General features: G+C 41.4%; 1 protein-coding gene across 10 annotated transcripts in view; it reads right to left on the bottom strand.

Moving 5' to 3' along the window:
- Positions 1-19,634, bottom strand: part of LOC109406167 (protein grainyhead) — an 827,965-nt gene that overhangs the window by 157,458 nt on the left and 650,873 nt on the right. For all 10 annotated transcript variants that reach the window (XM_062852842.1, XM_062852845.1, XM_062852841.1 and 7 more), the window contains one exon: positions 791-953. In XM_062852842.1, the coding sequence (XP_062708826.1) occupies positions 791-953 (163 nt within the window). The remainder of the gene's footprint in view (positions 1-790; positions 954-19,634) is intronic.

Raw genomic sequence — 19,634 nt, 5'->3', positions numbered from 1 at the left:
GAATGAATCTGCCGTCGGGCCGTGGAAGAAGCGTTCATACCTTCTATGAAGAAGACTGCAAGGATTGAACTTACGATTAACACCACAAAGACCAGGCACCTGATTGCTGTGGACGAACTTGCTATCTTGGTATTCTAGTCACGTACGATAACGATGTTACCCGCGAGGTGATAAGACGGATTGCGGCTGCGAATCGGGTCCTTTATTGTCTGCAAAACCAGCTGAGGTCCCGTAGGCTGCAAACGAAGACAAAATTCGCGTTGTACAAGAATCTGATTCTTCCGGTCGCCACTTCATATGGCCATCGTGGACGTTGAGAGAAGTAAGAGCCTATGGAGTCTTTGAACGTAAAGTGCTGCGAACAATACTCAGCCGTAAGCTGGATGACGCCATCTGGCAGCGCGGCGTTGCATGAACTACGAATTGTACATAGAAAGTTTTGTATGGCACGGCAAACTGCGGTAGGCTGGGCACGTAGCTCGTACGCCGGAGGACCGACAAGCTCAAGTTATATTCAGCATCGACCCAGGAAGGTGATTTTTGCAGTTGAGGAGGACCTAAGGTCGCTAAACGTTCAGGGCGACTGAAAGGGATTGGCCCAGAACCGAGTCCAGTGAAGGCGATTGCCTTATTCGGCTTAGACTCACCGCTACGAGTTGTAGTCCGCCAAGTATTAAGTAAGTAATCATTTATTATACTTTTTTCAAGTTTCGTTTGAATATGTCATCTAGTTTATTGATATGTTCTGTTGTTGAGTGAATTTGAAAATACATGGGTCATTATAACTTACCTTGACGGTTTGACTCTTCAGCGGTTTGTCCGGATCGTGGATGTACTCCAGCGTGATGCCGTAGAATTGTCCTTTGTTGATGTACGTTATCCGGTCGTCCTCCCGCCGCTGCGATGAACTGATGGGACTTTCCAGGTAGTACTTGAAACCGACATTGGAGAATCTGAAAATGGACAAAGCCCCCGTCGAGGAAGAGACGGACGGAGGGGTAAGAGAAAAGCCAGAATTAATGAGAAAGTTCCGAGTAATTGGCTAGCTGTCTGATTTGTTTGGCATCCCGGGGAATGCAAAGTCCTCGTCGTTTCATGATTTGGTCTCAGTCTCAGACTCGGACTCCGACTCGGACTAATCGAGAAGGCACGCAGCTCATTAGCAAACCCACCAGTGACAGAATGGATTTATGAACAACATAATTGAAAGTTTCGAAATACTTCGACCAAATATGTCGGGCTACTGCCGCGGAGGGGTCTGCAACTAAATTGCACTCCCCGCCCGGCCAACAGGTACGCGATCGTCGGTCGGTTGGGCTATTACCTATATGTCTTCGTCCACCACGCCGCACCGCGCCAGTTGCATGTTCACGGCCAAATTGGAGATCGTATATAGTGACTAAACGCGCATAGATATGCACACTCACAAACAACATCTCGATCGATGGCGAGAGAGTTCGCCAGAGGGGACAAAATAGTTGAAGGCACAATTAGAAATTTCTATGAATTAACAGGGGAATTGTAGAAATAATATCGAAAATTCCATAACGGGCGAGCGGGTAGCGGAGTGCGTGCGCGATTCCAGCTGTCAATAGCGGGATCAGCGTGCGCGCGTTTGCGACGATGACGATGGCGATGCACACCGTCTGGTGTGGTGCGTGGAGGTGAACTGCATAAATGTGCAGAGGTTTTAGTCAGGAGGTGCGATACAGTCAATATTAGACAGTCAAAGACTTTGTTGGAAACGCAAAAAGTCATAGAGATAGAAAACTGGATTGAAAGGTGGAAGCAGTATTTTATCGAACAAAACCGAAACATTTCTAAAACAAGTTTCGAATTTTACGGTCAAGAAAATCTAAGACTCTAAATATATTTCAAATTTTGCAGAGATAGAGAACTTAGTTGAAAGGTGGGAGCCGCACCTCGACGAACAACACGCAGAATATCTTAAGAAATTCAAGATAACATAATATTTAAGTCCTAAAGTAAGTAGCAGAATCCCTTCGCACGCCACTGCTCACCAATTCCATGCACCGACCGGTGAGTGCAATTTCGCGCAAAAATAACCTCATCGCCGGGCGCGGGTACATCTCCGTACGCTCTGCCACCGACGACAGCAGATGACAGATGATCGCGAAAGAATTCGCTCTCTTTTTAGCGTTTCGAGTGCTTCGGATGACCGATTGCGTACAAACAGCGCAATAAAAAAAATAAACTGTTTGAAAACAACTCGATCGATGAAAGCTCCTCGACGACGACAACGAGCGCGCGGGCATTCCATATCGAGAGTTGGCGAAGGCTTGGCACTACTGCTACTCGTCGAGATCGTTGATCATCATCGTCACCCGCACCGGCGGGGTTCAGCAGCGCAAAGCTACATGAAGATGTTCGCGCGTCTCTTTGCGATTCGAGTCAACAGAGAGCGCGCGATCAGTTTTTACCATTTTTATGATCGCGAATCGCGAAGGGGTAGCTGTGTTGCTACTGTTTCAGGATTGATTTAATTTCAGTCGCGCTGTTTTTGCCGAGCTCGGTCTAAATACGGGTCCGAGCGATTGTTTGTTTTTGGTTCGGTTTCCGTCCGGTTGGGGGGCGGTGGAGGCACGGAGCGACGATGACGCGCGGGGGGATAATTGCTGGCAACTAATTGATCTTTAATTCCTTTGCTTCAATCTTGGTCGTTATCTATTTCACGTTTATGCTGCGGTGGCAGCAGTTGTTTGCTATAGCTGGCACAGGGCAGTCACAGTTTTCCGAGAATCGAACAAATGCATCGGACATGGCTCGAATGGCCGGGCGGCTGCTTACTGTTTTTGGAGCGATCGTGGAGCGTTGCATTGGCGATGAACGGTGTTACAATGTTGTGCCGTGCTGTGATGTCCTTGAACTTTGAGGTTTTCATAGTTTGTGACGTATTGTCATGTGATCAGTGGTTTATTGTTGTGAAATTTCCTTATGTGCATTTGAAATGTTAGGTGTTTTTAGTTTATTATTCTTTGTTGGGTATATAAGTCACTGCGGATTGCTTTATAATATTAGCGGTAATTTGAGAATCGTTCGTTCGTGGAATAATCTTTAGCAAATTGTGTTGAATATCCCGACAGACAAACGTGTTCTCTTTTACTAGAAAGACCTCAACTATTAATAAGGTATACCAGGGCAAGTTGGAACGATAGGGTTAAGATTAAACAGCAAATCAACGTGATGTTATCTAACCATGAATAACAATTTTAATATCAAACTTATAGTTTTTAAATCAAATAATCATTTGGTTACGGACAATTTTTGAAATTTTATTGACATCTTTTTAAAACTTCGCGTTTCAACTTGCCCCGATATACCTTATGGTCCCAATCGACTTAAGGCAGAACTGTATTCAAGAGCTAGCTCATGCTTTCTTCAAATTTGATGATCTTCTCTGTAACATTTAAAACTTTCCGATTCCATCAGCGCTTTGGAATTATCTTACAGGTAAATGAAATCGAGTTCCAGAAGAAGATCTCAAATGGACCGAAACGTCGGACAAGATAAAAAATCAGTATTTTTTTATTTTTGTCAAGACTGGAAAGCCATCCTCCTAGAGTATAAATTAAACAGGATTCAATGGCAGTTCTGATTTTCAAAATAATTATTAGAGACGGACTTCCATTTCAAAGTTTAAACACATGTTTTTTTTTTTAAATTAACACCTCTTAAAAATTTGAAAGTGCCAAAACTGTGGTAAAGTGCTTGCATTTTTTCATATTTTTGCGTAAATATATTTTTTTTACAGTTTTTTTACGATATAAGTAAATTAAAGTTTTTAAGAAAACTTTCATTTTTCAGGAAACTCTTTTAAATTCTCCTTCAAAGCATGATTGCGCAAATAAAAAATACAGAAGTTGAAAAACCTCAATTTTAAAATTAGACATGTTTTATTGTTATTGTTGATGAGGTAGTTTTACTAAATAATGAAATTGTATAACTTTTGAAGATATCAAAACAGAGGGGATGGCAACATGAGGCTGAATTTCAAGAGGCTGAATGCACAAAAGGCTGAATACGAAAGGCTGAAATTAAGATAGTGCAACATAAGGCTGAAATTACAAAAGGCTGAAAATTGAAAAAGCTGAAAATACTAAAAAACATATATAAGTTATAGCACTTCGTCCTTTTGTTGGAGTAACACCCAAATTGAGATCAAGCCATCGTGTAACTGGCACGAAGATACTCAATGCCTAAGGGAGTCAAGCAAAATTGCATTATGAAAAGTTCTTGGTCCGAATGTGAATCGAACGCGCAGCCCTCAGCATGGGCCTTAGTTTCGAAACTGAGCTTAATGAAGAGGCTAATGGTGCATTGCATACCAACTAATACTGATTATATTCTTAACTAATACTGATTATATTCTTATCGTTAATTTTTCCTTCTTTAAACATAAGCTATTCTTCCGAGTCATGTTGTTTTGGAGATTGCTGTCATTACGGCTACTAACAATATCATCAGAGATTTTCCCTTCTTTGAAATATATTCTATTCTTTCGAAATATACTGGTTTAGTTATGTAGGCGTTCAATAATCCATAGCATTATGACCAGTCGCAAAACTTTCCGATTCAGAACATAGTAACTGAAGCATGTTCCGGGAACATTGTTCTCCCAAAATTGATTAGTTTGGACAACCATGAACTAGGGGACGGTAGGACTGTCAATCGTCAAGCTCAAGCAAAACTAAAACATATGCGAGTGCCACGGCTGAGTAATCGACGGACAAGCAAATTTTCAAATAGATCGTAAGATCAATAAATGTATGTAATTATTCCCAATAGGAGTGATACATCTGTTGAGATTAGTCTTGTTCTTTTGTCAGGCTAAGACCATGGGTTGGTCCATCTTGCAAGAGATTAGTCTTTAGGCTGGTGCATTTGAAAACTAGTCGAAACACTTTTTCAGCCTTAGGTTATTTCAGCCTTTTGATGCATTCAGCCTTTTGTAGTTTCAGCCTTTCGTGTTTCAGCCTATTGTAGTTTCAGCCTTTCGTAATTCAGCCTTTTGTACGTAACCCTACTGATGACGATCGAATTTGTCCAAATTAATGCCTACATCGTTACTCATGCGTGTACTTCACGCGTGAGACAATCATCCACGGGCTGAGAGTCTCATATAAGAATAATAAACATAAAAAAGTTTATGAAAAATGGAAGGAATACCTATATAAAAAAGACCTTCTTTGGGATTTTTTTTATTCAAGATTCGTTTGGATGAGGTGGAGTCTCAAGAATATCCTAGAATTAATTTTCAGACAGCTTTTATAAATATGTAATAATATAGCAATAGTTTATAAAGGAAATTTGTAAAAAATATTTATGACCCTTAAAATGATTGTTTGTTTGCTTATTCGTTTATTTGGAAGGCTCGGGCGCCACATGGGCATAACTGCGCCGAAATCTTTTGTTTTTTTTTACAATGGTTATACATTTTACAATTCATTACTGCCTTAAAACTATGTTAGTTTGGGAAGCCGAAGTACTCGAGGCTGTTTCGAGGTTAAGGATTAAAAAAAAATAATAAAATAAAATTGGGAAGGAGGGATTTATGGGTTTAAAACTAAATTATTTGCTAACTTATACTAAAACATTGATGGGACAATTATACATATCTGTAATGGAACCAAATAGAAAGGACTTTATCGGTAGACAATGACAAGAAGAGGACAAACGGAAGGGGGGTGACGACAGACAGGGGCGAACAACAAAACCAAAAGGCGGACAACGAAAACAAGGAACGTACTACATCAAACTCTGACATCAACACGTTTCAAAAACTGGTAAATCAGGTTCATGTATTCCAAATCAAGTCCTGCCAACACTTCTCTAACGGGTTTCTGTTGTTTTCCTCGGACCCGGAGAATTTCATGTAGCTCAGATCTGACCTCACGATACTCATTGCATCCCCACACGACATGTTCGATATCCTGGTAAGCCACGCCACAGACACAGAGATTGCTTTCTGAGAGCCCAACACGGAAGGTATGTGCATTCAACAAATAGTGGTTGGACATCAACTGACACATTACAAGAATGAAATCGCGGCTCAAATCCAACCCTTTGAACCATGGCTTCTTCGACACCTGTGGAATGATGGAGTGCAACCATCTACCCATCTCTCCATCTCTCCATTTTTGTTGCCAGCTGATCAAGGTCTCCTGACGGGCCAATTCAAAAAATTCGTCGAAGGCGATTTGACGCTCATAAATATCGCCTTCGCTAGCGCCCACCTTAGCCAGAGAGTCCGCTTTCTCATTGCCCGGAATTGAGCAATGTGAAGGGACCCAAGCTATGGTGATGATGTATGAGCGTTTGGACAAAGCACTCAAGACTTGGCGTATTCCTTTCAGAAAGTACGCTGAGTGCTTCATCGGTTCCATTGACCGAACAGCCTCCAGAGAGCTTAGACTGTCGGTAAAAATGAAGTAGTGCTCAGGTGGGAGAGTGCGAATGTACTCTAAGGTGTAGTATATAGCCGCTAGCTCAGCAATATATACCGAACATGGCTTTTGAAGCATAAAGGTGGCGCTATGAAATTCGTTGTAGACACCGAATCCAGTCGAATCATCGGTTTTGGAACCATCTGTGAAGAACTGTCTGGCCCCGCTAACATGCCCGAACTTACTTGCAAAAATTTGTGGAATAGCTATGCAACGAAAAGATTCCGGTATACCGGTGATCTCATCCTTCATAGAGAGATCAAAATCCACAGAGGAGCTGTCGAAGTCTGAGAAGTTGTCACGATTGGTGTTAACCGGAGATGGGCTTACCTCCAGCGTCATGTACCAGTAGTACACACTCATAAAACGAGTTTGGGGATTCTGTTCGAGCAGCTTTTCGAAGTTTTCTATGACCAACGGATTCACAACCTCGCATCGGATGAGGAACCGGAACGACAACTCCGCAAAGCGGTCTGTCAGAGGCTGTACACCAGCAAGTACCTCTAAACTCATTGTGTGAGTCGCGTTCATGCAACCTAACGCGATCCGAAGGCAACGGTACTGAACCCGTTGAAGCTTCAGCAAGTGTGTTTTCGCCGCGGATTGAAAACAGAAGCTACCGTATTCTAAAACCGATAGAATGGTTGTTTGGTACAGCCTGATCAGATCTTCCGGGTGTGCTCCCCACCATGTTCCGGTAATAGTTCGCATAAAGTTGATTCGTTTTTGGCATTTCTGTATCAGATACACAATGTGCTTCCCCCAGGTGCATTTGGAGTCGAACCAGACGCCGAGGTATTGTGAAGACATGCTATGAGTGATTGTCTTACCCATCAGAACGAGCGGAAACTTTGCCGGTTTGTGTTTTTTAGAAAAGACAACCATCTCAGTTTTCTCCGGAGAGAACTCGATACCCAGCTTGAGAGCCCAAGTAGACAAATTGTCCAAAGTATCCTGTAGTGGTCCTTGCAGATCGACTGCTATTGATCCCGTTACAGAGACAACACAGTCATCCGCAAGCTGTCTTAACGTGCAGTTTTCCATGAGACAATCATCTATGTCTCTAACATAAAAGTTGTAAAGAAGGGGGCTTAGACATGAACCCTGGGGGAGGCCCATGTAGCTAATTCGTGAAACTGTCAAGTCACCATGAGTGAAACTCATCTGCTTCTCAAACAGCAAATTATACAAAAAGTTGTTAAGAATTGGGGAAAGGCCACAGTCGTGTAGTTTGTCGGAAAGAACATCGACACAAACTGAATCAAAAGCACCCGTAATATCCAAAAACACTGAGCCCATTTGCTGCTTTTGAGCAAAGGCAAGCTGAATTTCTGAAGAAAGCAACGCAAGACAGTCGTTCGTACCTTTGCCTCTGCGGAAACCAAACTGTGTGTCTGACAACATGCCATTCGATTCAACCCATTTGTCCAGTCGAAAGAGAATCATCTTCTCCAACAGCTTCCGTAGACAAGACAACATCGCGATTGGACGGTACGAATTATGATCCGACGCGGGTTTCCCGGGTTTTTGAACAGCTATCACCCTCACTTGTCTCCAATCATCCGGAACGATGTTGTTATCCAGGAACTGATTGAACAAGTTCAACAAGCGCCTCTTAGCGACGTCGGGGAGGTTTTTAAGCAAGTTGAACTTGATTCGATCCATTCCTGGAGCGGAATTGTTACATGAAAAAAGAGCAAGTGAGAATTCAATAATTGAAAACGGCCTATCCATGTCGTCCCTATCGTCGGAAACATCACGAATTATTCGCTCCACGGGCACGGAATCTGGACAAACTTTTTTTTGCGAACTTGAGGATCCATCGAGGAGAGCTTTCTCGATCCTCGTTGACCGACGACGCGTTACGCATTCTTCTACCGACGTTCCAAAGAGTTCTCATCGAAGTCTCGCGCGACAAACCCTCGACGAACCGACGCCAGTAACCGCTTTTCTTCGCCTTGATCAAGTTCTTGAACTTGCTTTCAAGGGAAGCGAACCGTTTGAAGTTTTCGACCGAACCGCGTTTCCGAAACTCTTTGAACGCCGCGGATTTCTCGCGATATATTTCTGTACACTCGCTATCCCACCACGGATTGGGGGGTTTCCTGCGAACCGACGGACCTGGCACTGGTCGACGTTGTGCCTGACGCGCACTACTGATGATCAGTTCTGATAGAAATTGATACTCTTCCCGCGGTGGAAGGACTTCTACCGATTGTTCACCGTCGATAATTGCTTCTGCGTACTTCTCCCAGTCAATGTGCTTGGTGAGATCGTAGGCGATGTCGATAGATGGAGGTTGATGTGACCCATTGGAAATAGAAACAACAATCGGCAGATGATCACTACCATGAGGATCCTGGATAACCTTTCATGTACACTCCAGCGATAGTGAGCTCGAACAGATTGAGAGGTCTAATCGGCTGTTTCTAGGGCTGCCATCTTGAGCTGGAGGTGCCACTCGTGTAACTTCTCCGGTATTCAAAATTGTCATGTTGAAGTCGTCGCAGAGGTCATATATCAAAGTTGAACGGCTGTCATCGTACAGTTCCCCCCAGCCTGTACCATGGGAGTTGAAATCTCCCATGAGCAGCCGAGGCTCGGGCATAACCGAGCAGATGTGGGCGAGATCCCTGCGAAATATTGCAGTTCTCGGTGGAAGATATATGGAGGCAACACTGAGGGTTTTACCTCGGATAGTCACCTCACATGCGACGGCTTCAATGCCTGTCATCGGATGAAAATCGACTTTGTAAAATGAGTGCTGCTTCTTGATCCCTAGAAGCACCCCTCCGTACGAGTCGGATCGATCAAGGCGAATGATATTATAATCTGGAAAAGGTAAGGTTACATCAGGTGTCAGCCATGTTTCGGATAGTGCAAAAACATCGCATTGTAAATTGTAAACTAAAAATTTAAAAACGTCTAATTTCGGTGTAATACTACGACAGTTCCAGTGTAGAACCGAAATCGTATCTTCGACCTCGGTGGTTAAATTAGCCATCGAAAGATACGATTGTCGCAAGGAGGGGCATTTTAGAAGCCAACTGCTTCAAAAGAGGGGTCACACAAGGAAGAAGACCTTTCACAATGTTCTTCACGGAATCTGAAGCATTGAAGAAGCTGAGGATGATGTCTACGATGCCAGAGAGCGTAAACAATGGTGCACCCTGAGGTTGCTCCTGGTGCTCCGAATGCTGTCTTTCCGGTTGAGAATTCGAAAAACGTGGGACATCTGGGATTTTAGATGTTCCCGGGAGTGATGGAAAGTCTCGTTCGTCCTGGATTTTGAATCCCGGAGGGGAACGTTTTGTGGCTTTCTTATCACTCTTCAAATTTGTCATGGTGGGTTGGGGGTCGCTGCTAGGCAGATTCCGAGGTTTTTTGGTGGGTCTCTGGAGCCTCATCCGTTTCCTCGTTTCACCCTTGAAAACAAAGGGAACCCCGTCCCCGACCTCAGAGTCAGAGCCCTGATCATCGAGAGATAAAGACGAGTAGATGTTACGGGATTCAACGGTCGGGGCAGCTTTTTTCAGCATTTCGGCGTAGCTTCGCCGTGATCGCTGCTGCAACGATCGTTTTTTATGTTTTTTCTGCTGTATGTACCTTGGGCAATCAATCAGATCATGTGGACGGTCGCTGCCACAATAAACACACTTGGGCGGCGTTTTACACGCACCGTCCACATGTCTCTCCCCGCATGTTGCACAGCGAGGTTTATTGCTGCAGTACTGGGCGGTGTGGCCCAGCTGCTTGCAATTGATGCAATTCATTACCTTCGGTACATACAGCCTCACAGGTAGCCGAAGTTTGCCAATCACCAGCAGATCTGGTAATGCAGATCCGGAGAAGGTCACAGAAAATTCTTCAGATGGTGTGTAAACCTTCTTCTCGCCCTCCTGGGACACCGAATGCAGTTGCCGGCAATCCAGTATCTGGACAGGAGGAAGAGAAGGGTTATGGAAACGACCACAGCCTTGCATGATCGTTTCACAGGTCAAAGATGCGTCGGCGACCTTCCCCGAAATCTCTATCGACGCGCTCGGAAGGTAGACAAAGTACTCAAGAGTAAACAACTCGCAGGCCACAATCTCATTAGCGTGTTTTCGGTCGCCTACTGTCACCCGAAGCTTAGCTGTACCGACCATGTCAATGGAGACAACGGAAGAATACCGCTTAGTCAGATCCTTGCTGATTTGAACGGTGTTCAAACGTTTGCCTTTGGGTCGGAAGAAAACAACATATGGCCCGCCAAAGTCGGGAGGGTAGGCCTTGAGGCGGGGAGACGTCGAAACAGATTTACTGTTGGTGTCCATTGCAGAAGCGCCAGGGTGAAGGGAGACAAAGGGATTAGCATTTACATCGCCTTGTTGGCTCGAACAATCCGATGCCAATAACGAAGCTTCGTTGATGCGGTACGATGTTCCCCCGCCATCATCATCATCGCCCATTGTGGTAGCTAACTACCACCACGGGGCACTCAAAAATCTTAAACTAACACTATCACGGGGACGAGAAATAATCAAAAAACAAGGGACAAAATTAACGCTACAGGAAAAGTGAGAAAAAACTGCTTATGTACCAAATTAAATCTAATCAAAGAGTCAGTGGAGAGGGGGGAACAACGAGAGGTAACTTTATGTACTTATCTTTGTGCACTCTGTTTAGCCAAGGGCTCGACGACGACAGGTCCAAGCGATCGGATGGCCCGCAGGGAGGAAGCGAGCTGCTGCTGAGCGCCGTCGTTCGTGTGCGGCGGTTGAACGCTCTCTGCTCCTCTCTCGGTGGGCTGCTGCTGTCGACGACGATGAGCTTGGGTACTCACTGGAAGCAGCCGATCACGGCCGCGCGAGCGGCGCGGTGTGCGGGGGGTGCTGCACTTCTGTGCTCGATAGTCGGTCAATGCGCCACGTGATGTAATGAAAACGTGAACTTTACTCAAATCAAACGAACTTTTGCGGCAAAAATTGTGGCCTAGCCAACCGCACGCGTCCCACTAGGGATAGTCACTTAATAACTTGATCACTCGAAAACTAGCACTTCGAAAATAGCCACCGAACTGGAAAGTATCGAAGACAAACCGGACGAACTAAAAATTGCGACTGTCTCGCACGAACGCTCGCCAAAGAGTCCCTTAAAATGATTGATGTAGAAACTCTGATCATATTGCGTCAGGAAATGTGGAAAGCTTCGATAATCTATGAGCCAATTTGATATAGTTTATAAAATGTTTGAACCATTTGAGTTAGATGGCCTGACAATTCGCAGCATTTTTTTTCTCAAAATATTGTATTTCTCAGCGCAGTTTATTGAAAAATTTAATACTTTTTCAAATTTTTTTTTTATATTTCCACTGTTATTGTGGGACAATTTTATAAGTAAGGAAATATACATGATTCATCTCAAATATACAATTTGAAAAGGTGCATGGTTTAGCAAACTCACGCTGTAAACTAAGTTTAATTTTTAAAAATCCATTTAAAAATTTGTTTTTTTTTATTTTTACAGCAATTAATTTGTATTTTTAAGATTTTTAGCTTTTCAGCCCGATTGTGAGATCAAAAACAACATTGTGTTCTCTTACTTCGACGTTTCGATCCGTATCGGATCTTCCTCAAGGATTCTGTAAATTTATTATAGAAAATTTAATAAATTTCATTCATTTTCACAAGACACTTTATAAATATTTAACACATTACCGAGTTACCGATTGTTTTCTGGTCATTTAAATCTCTAAACCATCATTTGATATTTTTCTACAAATATAATTAACTCTCAGTGTTTCTTAGAATAGTGTTGTCAAGTTTTACTTTCGGAAATCCGTTTTTACCGTGTTTGTAAAGTGTTTTGTGAAAATGAATGTAATTTATTAAGTTTTCTGTAATAAATCAACAGAATCCTTGAGAAATATCCGATATGGATCGAAACATCAGAGTAAGAGAACATAAGGATGTTTTTGATCTCACAATTGGACTGAAAAGCCAAAAAATCCTTTTAAAAAATACACCAACAACAGTCGGAATCAATTAGTGATTAATTTGTTAAACTTGTATCGTAAATAAAAGGATCGTGTTACTTTACCGGCCATTTTCTTGAAAAAATGTTCAAAAATGTCGACCGTTCTACTCAGCACGCTTTTACTCAATGTAAATGAATTCAATTGAGTTAAAACTTTTCCACATATTCCACCAAAAATTTGGTCAGAAACTCTGTTTGGCGCTTTCGCAAAAGCAACCACAGCGATTGGACTAGAAAATCTCAAAAAAAAAATCTTGAAATTTCTCTACGGATTCTGTCATAAATTATGACTTAGTCCTTAGAATCTTATGCCAAGAGCACTCTCGCGAAGAACATAATGTGATTTATTTTCTTTTTCAAATGCTTTTTTAAGTAATTGGAGTAAAAGTTTTAAGAATTATAACGTGAAAGTTTATAATTTCAAAACATGCTGAAGGGGCGTCTAAATGGGGCCAGGGAGTTCAAGGAGGGATTCAGGTTTTTTGTTTGTTTAGCTAGGAGTTTTAGGGATATTTCAGCATATTTAAATGGTATTTCAAATTGATTTTAGTAGACTTCGCATGGTTGCAGGGAATCAAGAGAATCTTAAGTGTTTAGGGCATTTTAGGGAGATTTCAGGGAAGTTCATGGGAGTTTCAGGGGTTTTCAGGGTGTTTTCGAAAAGCTACAGATGGTTTCAAACATGTTTCTGGGTATTTCAAAGATTTTCAGGAGATTTCAGGTCGTTTTAGAGGGTTTCATGATGTATCAGGTAGTTCAAAACACTTTCATGGAATTTCTACTGGATCGCAGGGGTTTGTTGTGGTGGCAACCGCAGAATTGACGAAAGTTATCCTGAAGGAATAATTTATATGTAATTATTTCGGTAGTTTAAACACCTGTCGAAAAGCCAACTTTAGAACGATTTCGGAGGATTTTAGCGGGGCTTCAGCATGACCTCAGAACGGTTTCGGGGGGTTACGTGGGGTTTGAAGGTGTTTCTGAGGTCATTCAAAATTGAATTTTGGATCCTCGAGACACTGGATTTTTTGAAAGTCTACGAATGCAGGTCATTTTCGAGAAAGTATGTCAGAAAAAACATCCAATGTTGATCTGAATTGAACCAAAATTGACTTGTGAAAAACTCTTTGGATTTACCTAAATAATGTATAGTGTTTGGATTGTATGGAAAAGCCAAACATGGATTGGTGGGGTATTCTTCACAGGCCATTTACTTCATCATGATCAGAAACAGATTGAACACCACTGTTCCACCAGAAGAGCAAATAATGCTAATTCTCCACCCGTTGTTTTCCTGTCATTCAGCTGTCACTGTGGGATTAACGTCAGAACCCAACAAAACGCCATCACCGTGGCCCGGCAGCCAACAGCGCAGCGGCGGCGGAGGCGTCCATCGTCATAGAACGAAGTCCGTGTGGAACATCTCGTCGTCGTCGGTCGTCGTCTTACTCGTCAGCGCGAATTGTCAAACTGCCTTGGGGTCTTGATCGGTCGTAGAGGAGCCGGGCACCGTGAGAAGAAGAAATATGACCCTCGATGAGGTCCCACCATCGCATCGGGGACCCACGCCAACTGACTGACTGTTCGAGGCGAGATTATTCATGCAGTTATGCAGTCTCGTCCCGTCCCGACGTCCGACAGATGAATTTCTCCGCGCAGAATTGAATAAGGAGAAAGCCAAATCGAAATATGTACGCGCATGAATAAATGCGCATAATCCGGTGGTTATGCCGCGCGGTTTCTCCGAGTCTGCCTAGTGCGCCCTCCTTCTGTCCGCGCCAAGAAAGGACGAAAAATTAGTGCAAAAATTCAAATTCTTCGGTTTGCCCCGTTCGGTTTTGACAGTGCTGCGCGCGGGGGATAAACAAATTCACTTGTTGTTGTTCCTGCCGCGGAATCGTCGGACATAAAATAATTGATCTATGATACCAATTATCCGCCTTGTTGTCGTTGTCGGTCAGTTACATCCACCAAAGAGGCCAACCGTCCAACCATGCAAAGGGACACAAAAACCGACGACGACAAACGACTATGACGACGACGGAGACGCCATTCGGGATGAATAATGGAGAGATGTATGTATATATCGTTATAATAAAGATTATGATTATCTTTATGTTTATTTTATGTGCGTTTTTTTACGGACCACAAGATCCGCGGCTTGTTGTACCCTTCGAAAACGTTCGGTGGGGGGATATTTTTGCGTGCGGATTTGTGGAAGAGACCATGTTGCAAATTGGATGCTGGATGCATCGTGCGGAAATGGGCTCCGTCCGGAGAATGACTTGTGCGAGGCGATTTATTTCGTTCGACCAGTGCCAGTGCAGTGCACTGACTGGCGTAGGTTCTTTTTGTCGCTGTGGATGCTGTGCTGGTTGTGGATATGTCATCGCTCTGTGGGGCGAACACCAACGTCGAATTGGAAATATGATGGGCGTAGAAGGTCAGATTCACACGGGTTTGGAATTTCGCTAGGTGCTTGATAGGTGGTTGCGAAATAGAAAGATGGTTTTAAAATAGGCCGATGGATTCAACATATCAATTGTACGTAATTTAAGTAGTTTGTTGGTTACAAACTTGCCATCAAACGTAAACCCTATTCACACCTTGATACCACAGTTTGGATCTTATATCGAAAAGAGCCTGAATTTGAATCCTTTTTAAATAAAATAAGTGTGCTAACGAGTAACAAAAGAGAAGAATGCCACCAGGTGGTGAATGATAGTGGCCTAGACCCGGACCTACAGAAGCTCGAAGGGAGTGTGATTTCCGAGGTGCATTAAGGCAGGGATTGGAATAACATGCGGAAATTTTATGTAACTGTCAATGGTGCGCGGCACAAGATTGCGCCGGTGTCCGCCATGTACAATGATCAAGAAAGAAATTTAATGATGGACAAAACTATGGTATCTTGTACCGACTTTTCGAACCCACTAAGCAGAAAACCCTCATTCGAAAAAAAAAATGATACTAGACAGGTGCAAGAAGTACTTTGAGGAAAGACCTTTTTTTTTCTTTGAAAAAGGCTACACCTCATGGCCGAAACAGGCAGAATAAAATGAATCGTTTCATTTTCAAGACTGAGAGTGCTTAATTCCTCCATTTAATGGTCACAGTGAATGTACACCTAGGAACAGGATCAATGTAGTTGATGATGGACGAGAAGAGAACTAGTAGCGCCAAAACTGGATGAGGTTAAGAAGATACTAAACCATAGTTTCCCAACCTTGGTTTCGCGACACCCCAACCGCATACAGGCATGCTTCGGCTGTTCTACGAAAAGCGGGGTGACAACAGACTGGGGGGTTGTGAGAGCCAAGGTTGGGCAACGAATTTGGAAATTATTAACAATGCAGCAGACTCACCATCAGCTGATTGATTTCATAACAGCATATGGTTCATTGAAGAACAATGACCTTTCGCAGCTAATATCAGAACATGGTTTTCCTGCGAAACTAATAAGGCACCTGGATGGATTAAAGCAGGGCGAAGCATTATTAAATTCACTGTTGAACATTGTAGTCGTGGTAGCGATTAGAAGGTCAGACATGTAGAGGAATGGCACGGTCATCACAATAACGCAGAACAAAACTGAAGGTTTCATGAACTTTTTGGTAGTATTTAAGTGGTGTCTTTGAAAGAAACTAACATAATCAATGAGAATTTGACCATATTAAAGTCCTACCGCAAAAACAAGCTTAGGAATATTTGCTATACACACATACACGGATGAGTTCCGCCAGATATCAATCCAGATCTCAATGGCAAGATGATCTGTAGTTTTTATGAATTTTTAGATTTGACTGCGATAGAACTCAGCTTGAAAAGGGATTTTCCTGTCTTGACAAAATTCAAATACAGCTATCTAATCTTGTCCGGCGTTTCGGTCACATTTAGGACCTTCCTCAGGGACTTAATTATTACCCATTTTTCGTCCAGTGTTGTTCTGTCGTCACTTTCCCTCAATAAACGAGTAGAATTTGGTAACTGTGCAAAACCCCTTCCAAAATTTTACCGCTCTGGAGCTTGCCACCTTGCGATTGATCGAGCAATGCCATCGATAAATAAAATTTCCCAACAATTGTAAACGTACAATTTTATTGCATTTTTCACAAAAAAAAAACTTTTTTTCATATTTTTTTTCTAGTTTTTCTAAAAGGCCGTCAAAAGCTAGTTGAAGAAATCTTAAATTACAACTCACATCTCATAATTGGGTCGATCCAAATGTCAGTGACACTGACGTAAGTATTACTTATTGCAAATACAATTTAAAAAAAAAAACAAAAAATGTTTGTTCATGTTCCAAATACAGGGGATGGCCAAAATGTTTGGGATAGGCAACCTTTTTTTCTCTCACAAAAATGTTCAACATGCTATAACTTTTCATAGAGCGCATCAAAAAATCTCAAATTTTGACTGTTTGTCAACCTATTATATGTGCATCATTGGTACAAATTTGGGCTAGATTGATTAATCTTTCGCAAAGTTAGAGCCGTTCGGGTAAAACACTATTTTTTAGACAACTCATTTTTGAGCTGTCATATCTCGGAAACCAGTGAACCGAATTGAATGGAATTTTGAACGCACACTAACAATATGTAAATGCTTCACAAACTATTAAAACTTAGGTGCTTTTTAAACGTTAAAAAAAGTTATCATGGATTGACACTTTTTGGATTTTTCTCGAAAAAATGCAATTTTTTTACATCAATGTCAATAAATTTTAGTGTTGATATCCAAAGATTTTCCACTTCTGTTCTCAAGTTATCTCTTATCAGATATATTAGAGTCTGTTTAGATTGAAGGAAAAACACATTTAATAATTTTTGTGTGGTATTGTAAATTTGACTTATTTTCCTCTATATGGGTAAAAATTTCAACCCGGTATAACTTAATTCGTCGTGAGAAAGTATTACATTTTATAACGTCGTATTAAGTATCAATATATTGTTGATAAACGTTAAAAAATTCATTCAATTCGGTTCACTGGTTTCCGAGATATGACAGTTCAAAAATTAGTTGTCTAAAAAATAGTATTTTACCCGAACGGTTCTAACTTCGCGAAAAATTAATCAATCGAGTCCAAATTTGTACCAATGATGCACATATAACAGGTTGACAAACAGCCAAAATTTGAGATTTTTTGATGCACTCTATGAAAAGTTACAGCATGTTGAATTTTTTTGTGCAAGGAAAAAAGTTGCCTATCCCAAACATTTTGGCCATCCCCTGTACTTGAAATGTCTTGTAGAAGGAACTTCAACTGTAAAGATCAGAATGAGAGTATCAAAATCAAATAGGGCTGGGAAACATATTATACATATCATATTTAAGCTGATCTCAAATTTATGATTGGGAGTGTATGTATTTTTTACCGAAACATATCAATTATTTATAATTTTACACGCGAAAAATAAACAAAAAAAAAACCGATGACAAGCAATGGATTATGGTAAAATTATGTGAAACAAATATAAATTTGAGTAACCATTACGATGCTAACTAAAACAACGTTGAAAGTCTTACATCGTATGGGGCTGTTCATAAACCACGTAGACCAAAATTTGGCCATCTCAGACCCCCCCCCTCGTAGACTTTTGTCCATGCAAAAATTTCAAAATTTGTATGGAGCGCAGACTTTGGCCAGACCCCCCCTCCCCCCAAAAAGTCTACGTGGTTTATGGGGCCGTTCATATGTGTTGAAAAATAAAAACAAAATGCCGAACCTTAAATCTGTATATAAAAATTAATTTTAAATTAAATATCTGTCTGTCTGTCCCTTACTGACTCGAAAACTGCTGACCCGATCAGCATTAAAATTTGAATGGAGAGGTTTTTGAAGCCACAAAAGGTTCTTAACGTGGTCTGAGACCCCACCTCGCTCAAGAAAGGGGGACTCCCATACAAATGAATTTTCCGGGTACTTCTCTATACTGCCGTGCGCAGCATAGTTATCCCAACTATGCTGCATACGGTAGTATAGAGGTGTAAAAAAACGCAGGCAGGCAACAGGACGTTTGCCAGACAGTTAGTAGAAAAAAAAAACAAACCGTTTGAACCCAGCATCTTAAGGACAAGGTATTTGGAGTACATAGCTCAAAATTTCTAGAGCACCGTTTTTTAGAACCGTTCTACAGATTTGGATGAAAATGCATCACGCTAATGGTTCAGTGGTTGTCAACAGCGTGATGCATTTCCATCCAAATCCGTTCAATGGTTCTCAAAAACTGTGCTTTAGAAATTTTGAGCAATGTACTCCAAATACCTTGTCCTTAAGGCGAAACTGCATTTCCTTATTTTTTTTTTTTGATTTTTTATAAAATAAGGAAGCAATATTTTCAAAATCGGTTTTCGTAGAATCGTAGAATAAGGATCAAGGTATCTCCTGATTTTTTTCGTAGTGGAACCATTTTTTTGTGAAATTTTGTTTAAAATGGTTTCTGCAAAAACGAAAAACATTTTGTACCAGGAAAAAAATCAGAAAAAAAACTTGATCCTGATCCATGATTTTTTAAATATTGCTTCGTTATTGTATATAAAAAAAAATGAAAAACCAAAAATGAGGAAATGGATCCAGTTTTCCCTTAAGGGAAAAGTGTCTCCATGCAGACTAAAAAAGATGAAAATTTGAAGAAAACCAAATAAAAATGGCTTTAAATGTATTTATCTCTTTTCAAAATAAAAAAAAGAGCTGAAATTTTACTTTCAAACATTTTATAAATGCGCAAAAGAAACAAAATCCAAATGTGCTCTAAAACTATCTGCAAAATGCATAAATTAAAAAAAAATATATGAGATTTCCAGCACATGTTTAAATCTATGCTGGTGAAACCAGAATTATAAACGTCAAATAAACAAAAACTTTATTTAGGCAGAACATGTGTGCAACAACAATTTGAGGAGCGCAACCGAAAATATGTAGAACTCCTTCAATGCCTAGCTGAAAATCTAAATTTGAGTACGAAAAGGACCAATATTTAAAAAATCGGGTTTGATAAAAAAAAACGAACAAGAATAAAAAAAATGCACAACACAAAAATCTCAAGTTCTAGCTTGAACAGTCGAGTCAAGTACGAGACACTGCAGACGAGCTTACAGTTGAGGTCGAAATACGTATCTGTCAAAAGATGCCAACTCTTGATGGAATTAAAA

This window comes from Aedes albopictus, chromosome 2 (assembly GCF_035046485.1).
Source record: "Aedes albopictus strain Foshan chromosome 2, AalbF5, whole genome shotgun sequence".
Taxonomy (NCBI): domain Eukaryota; kingdom Metazoa; phylum Arthropoda; class Insecta; order Diptera; family Culicidae; genus Aedes; species Aedes albopictus.
The sequence above is the reverse complement of the archived record's forward strand: the minus strand, read 5'-3'. Positions and strand labels throughout refer to the sequence as shown.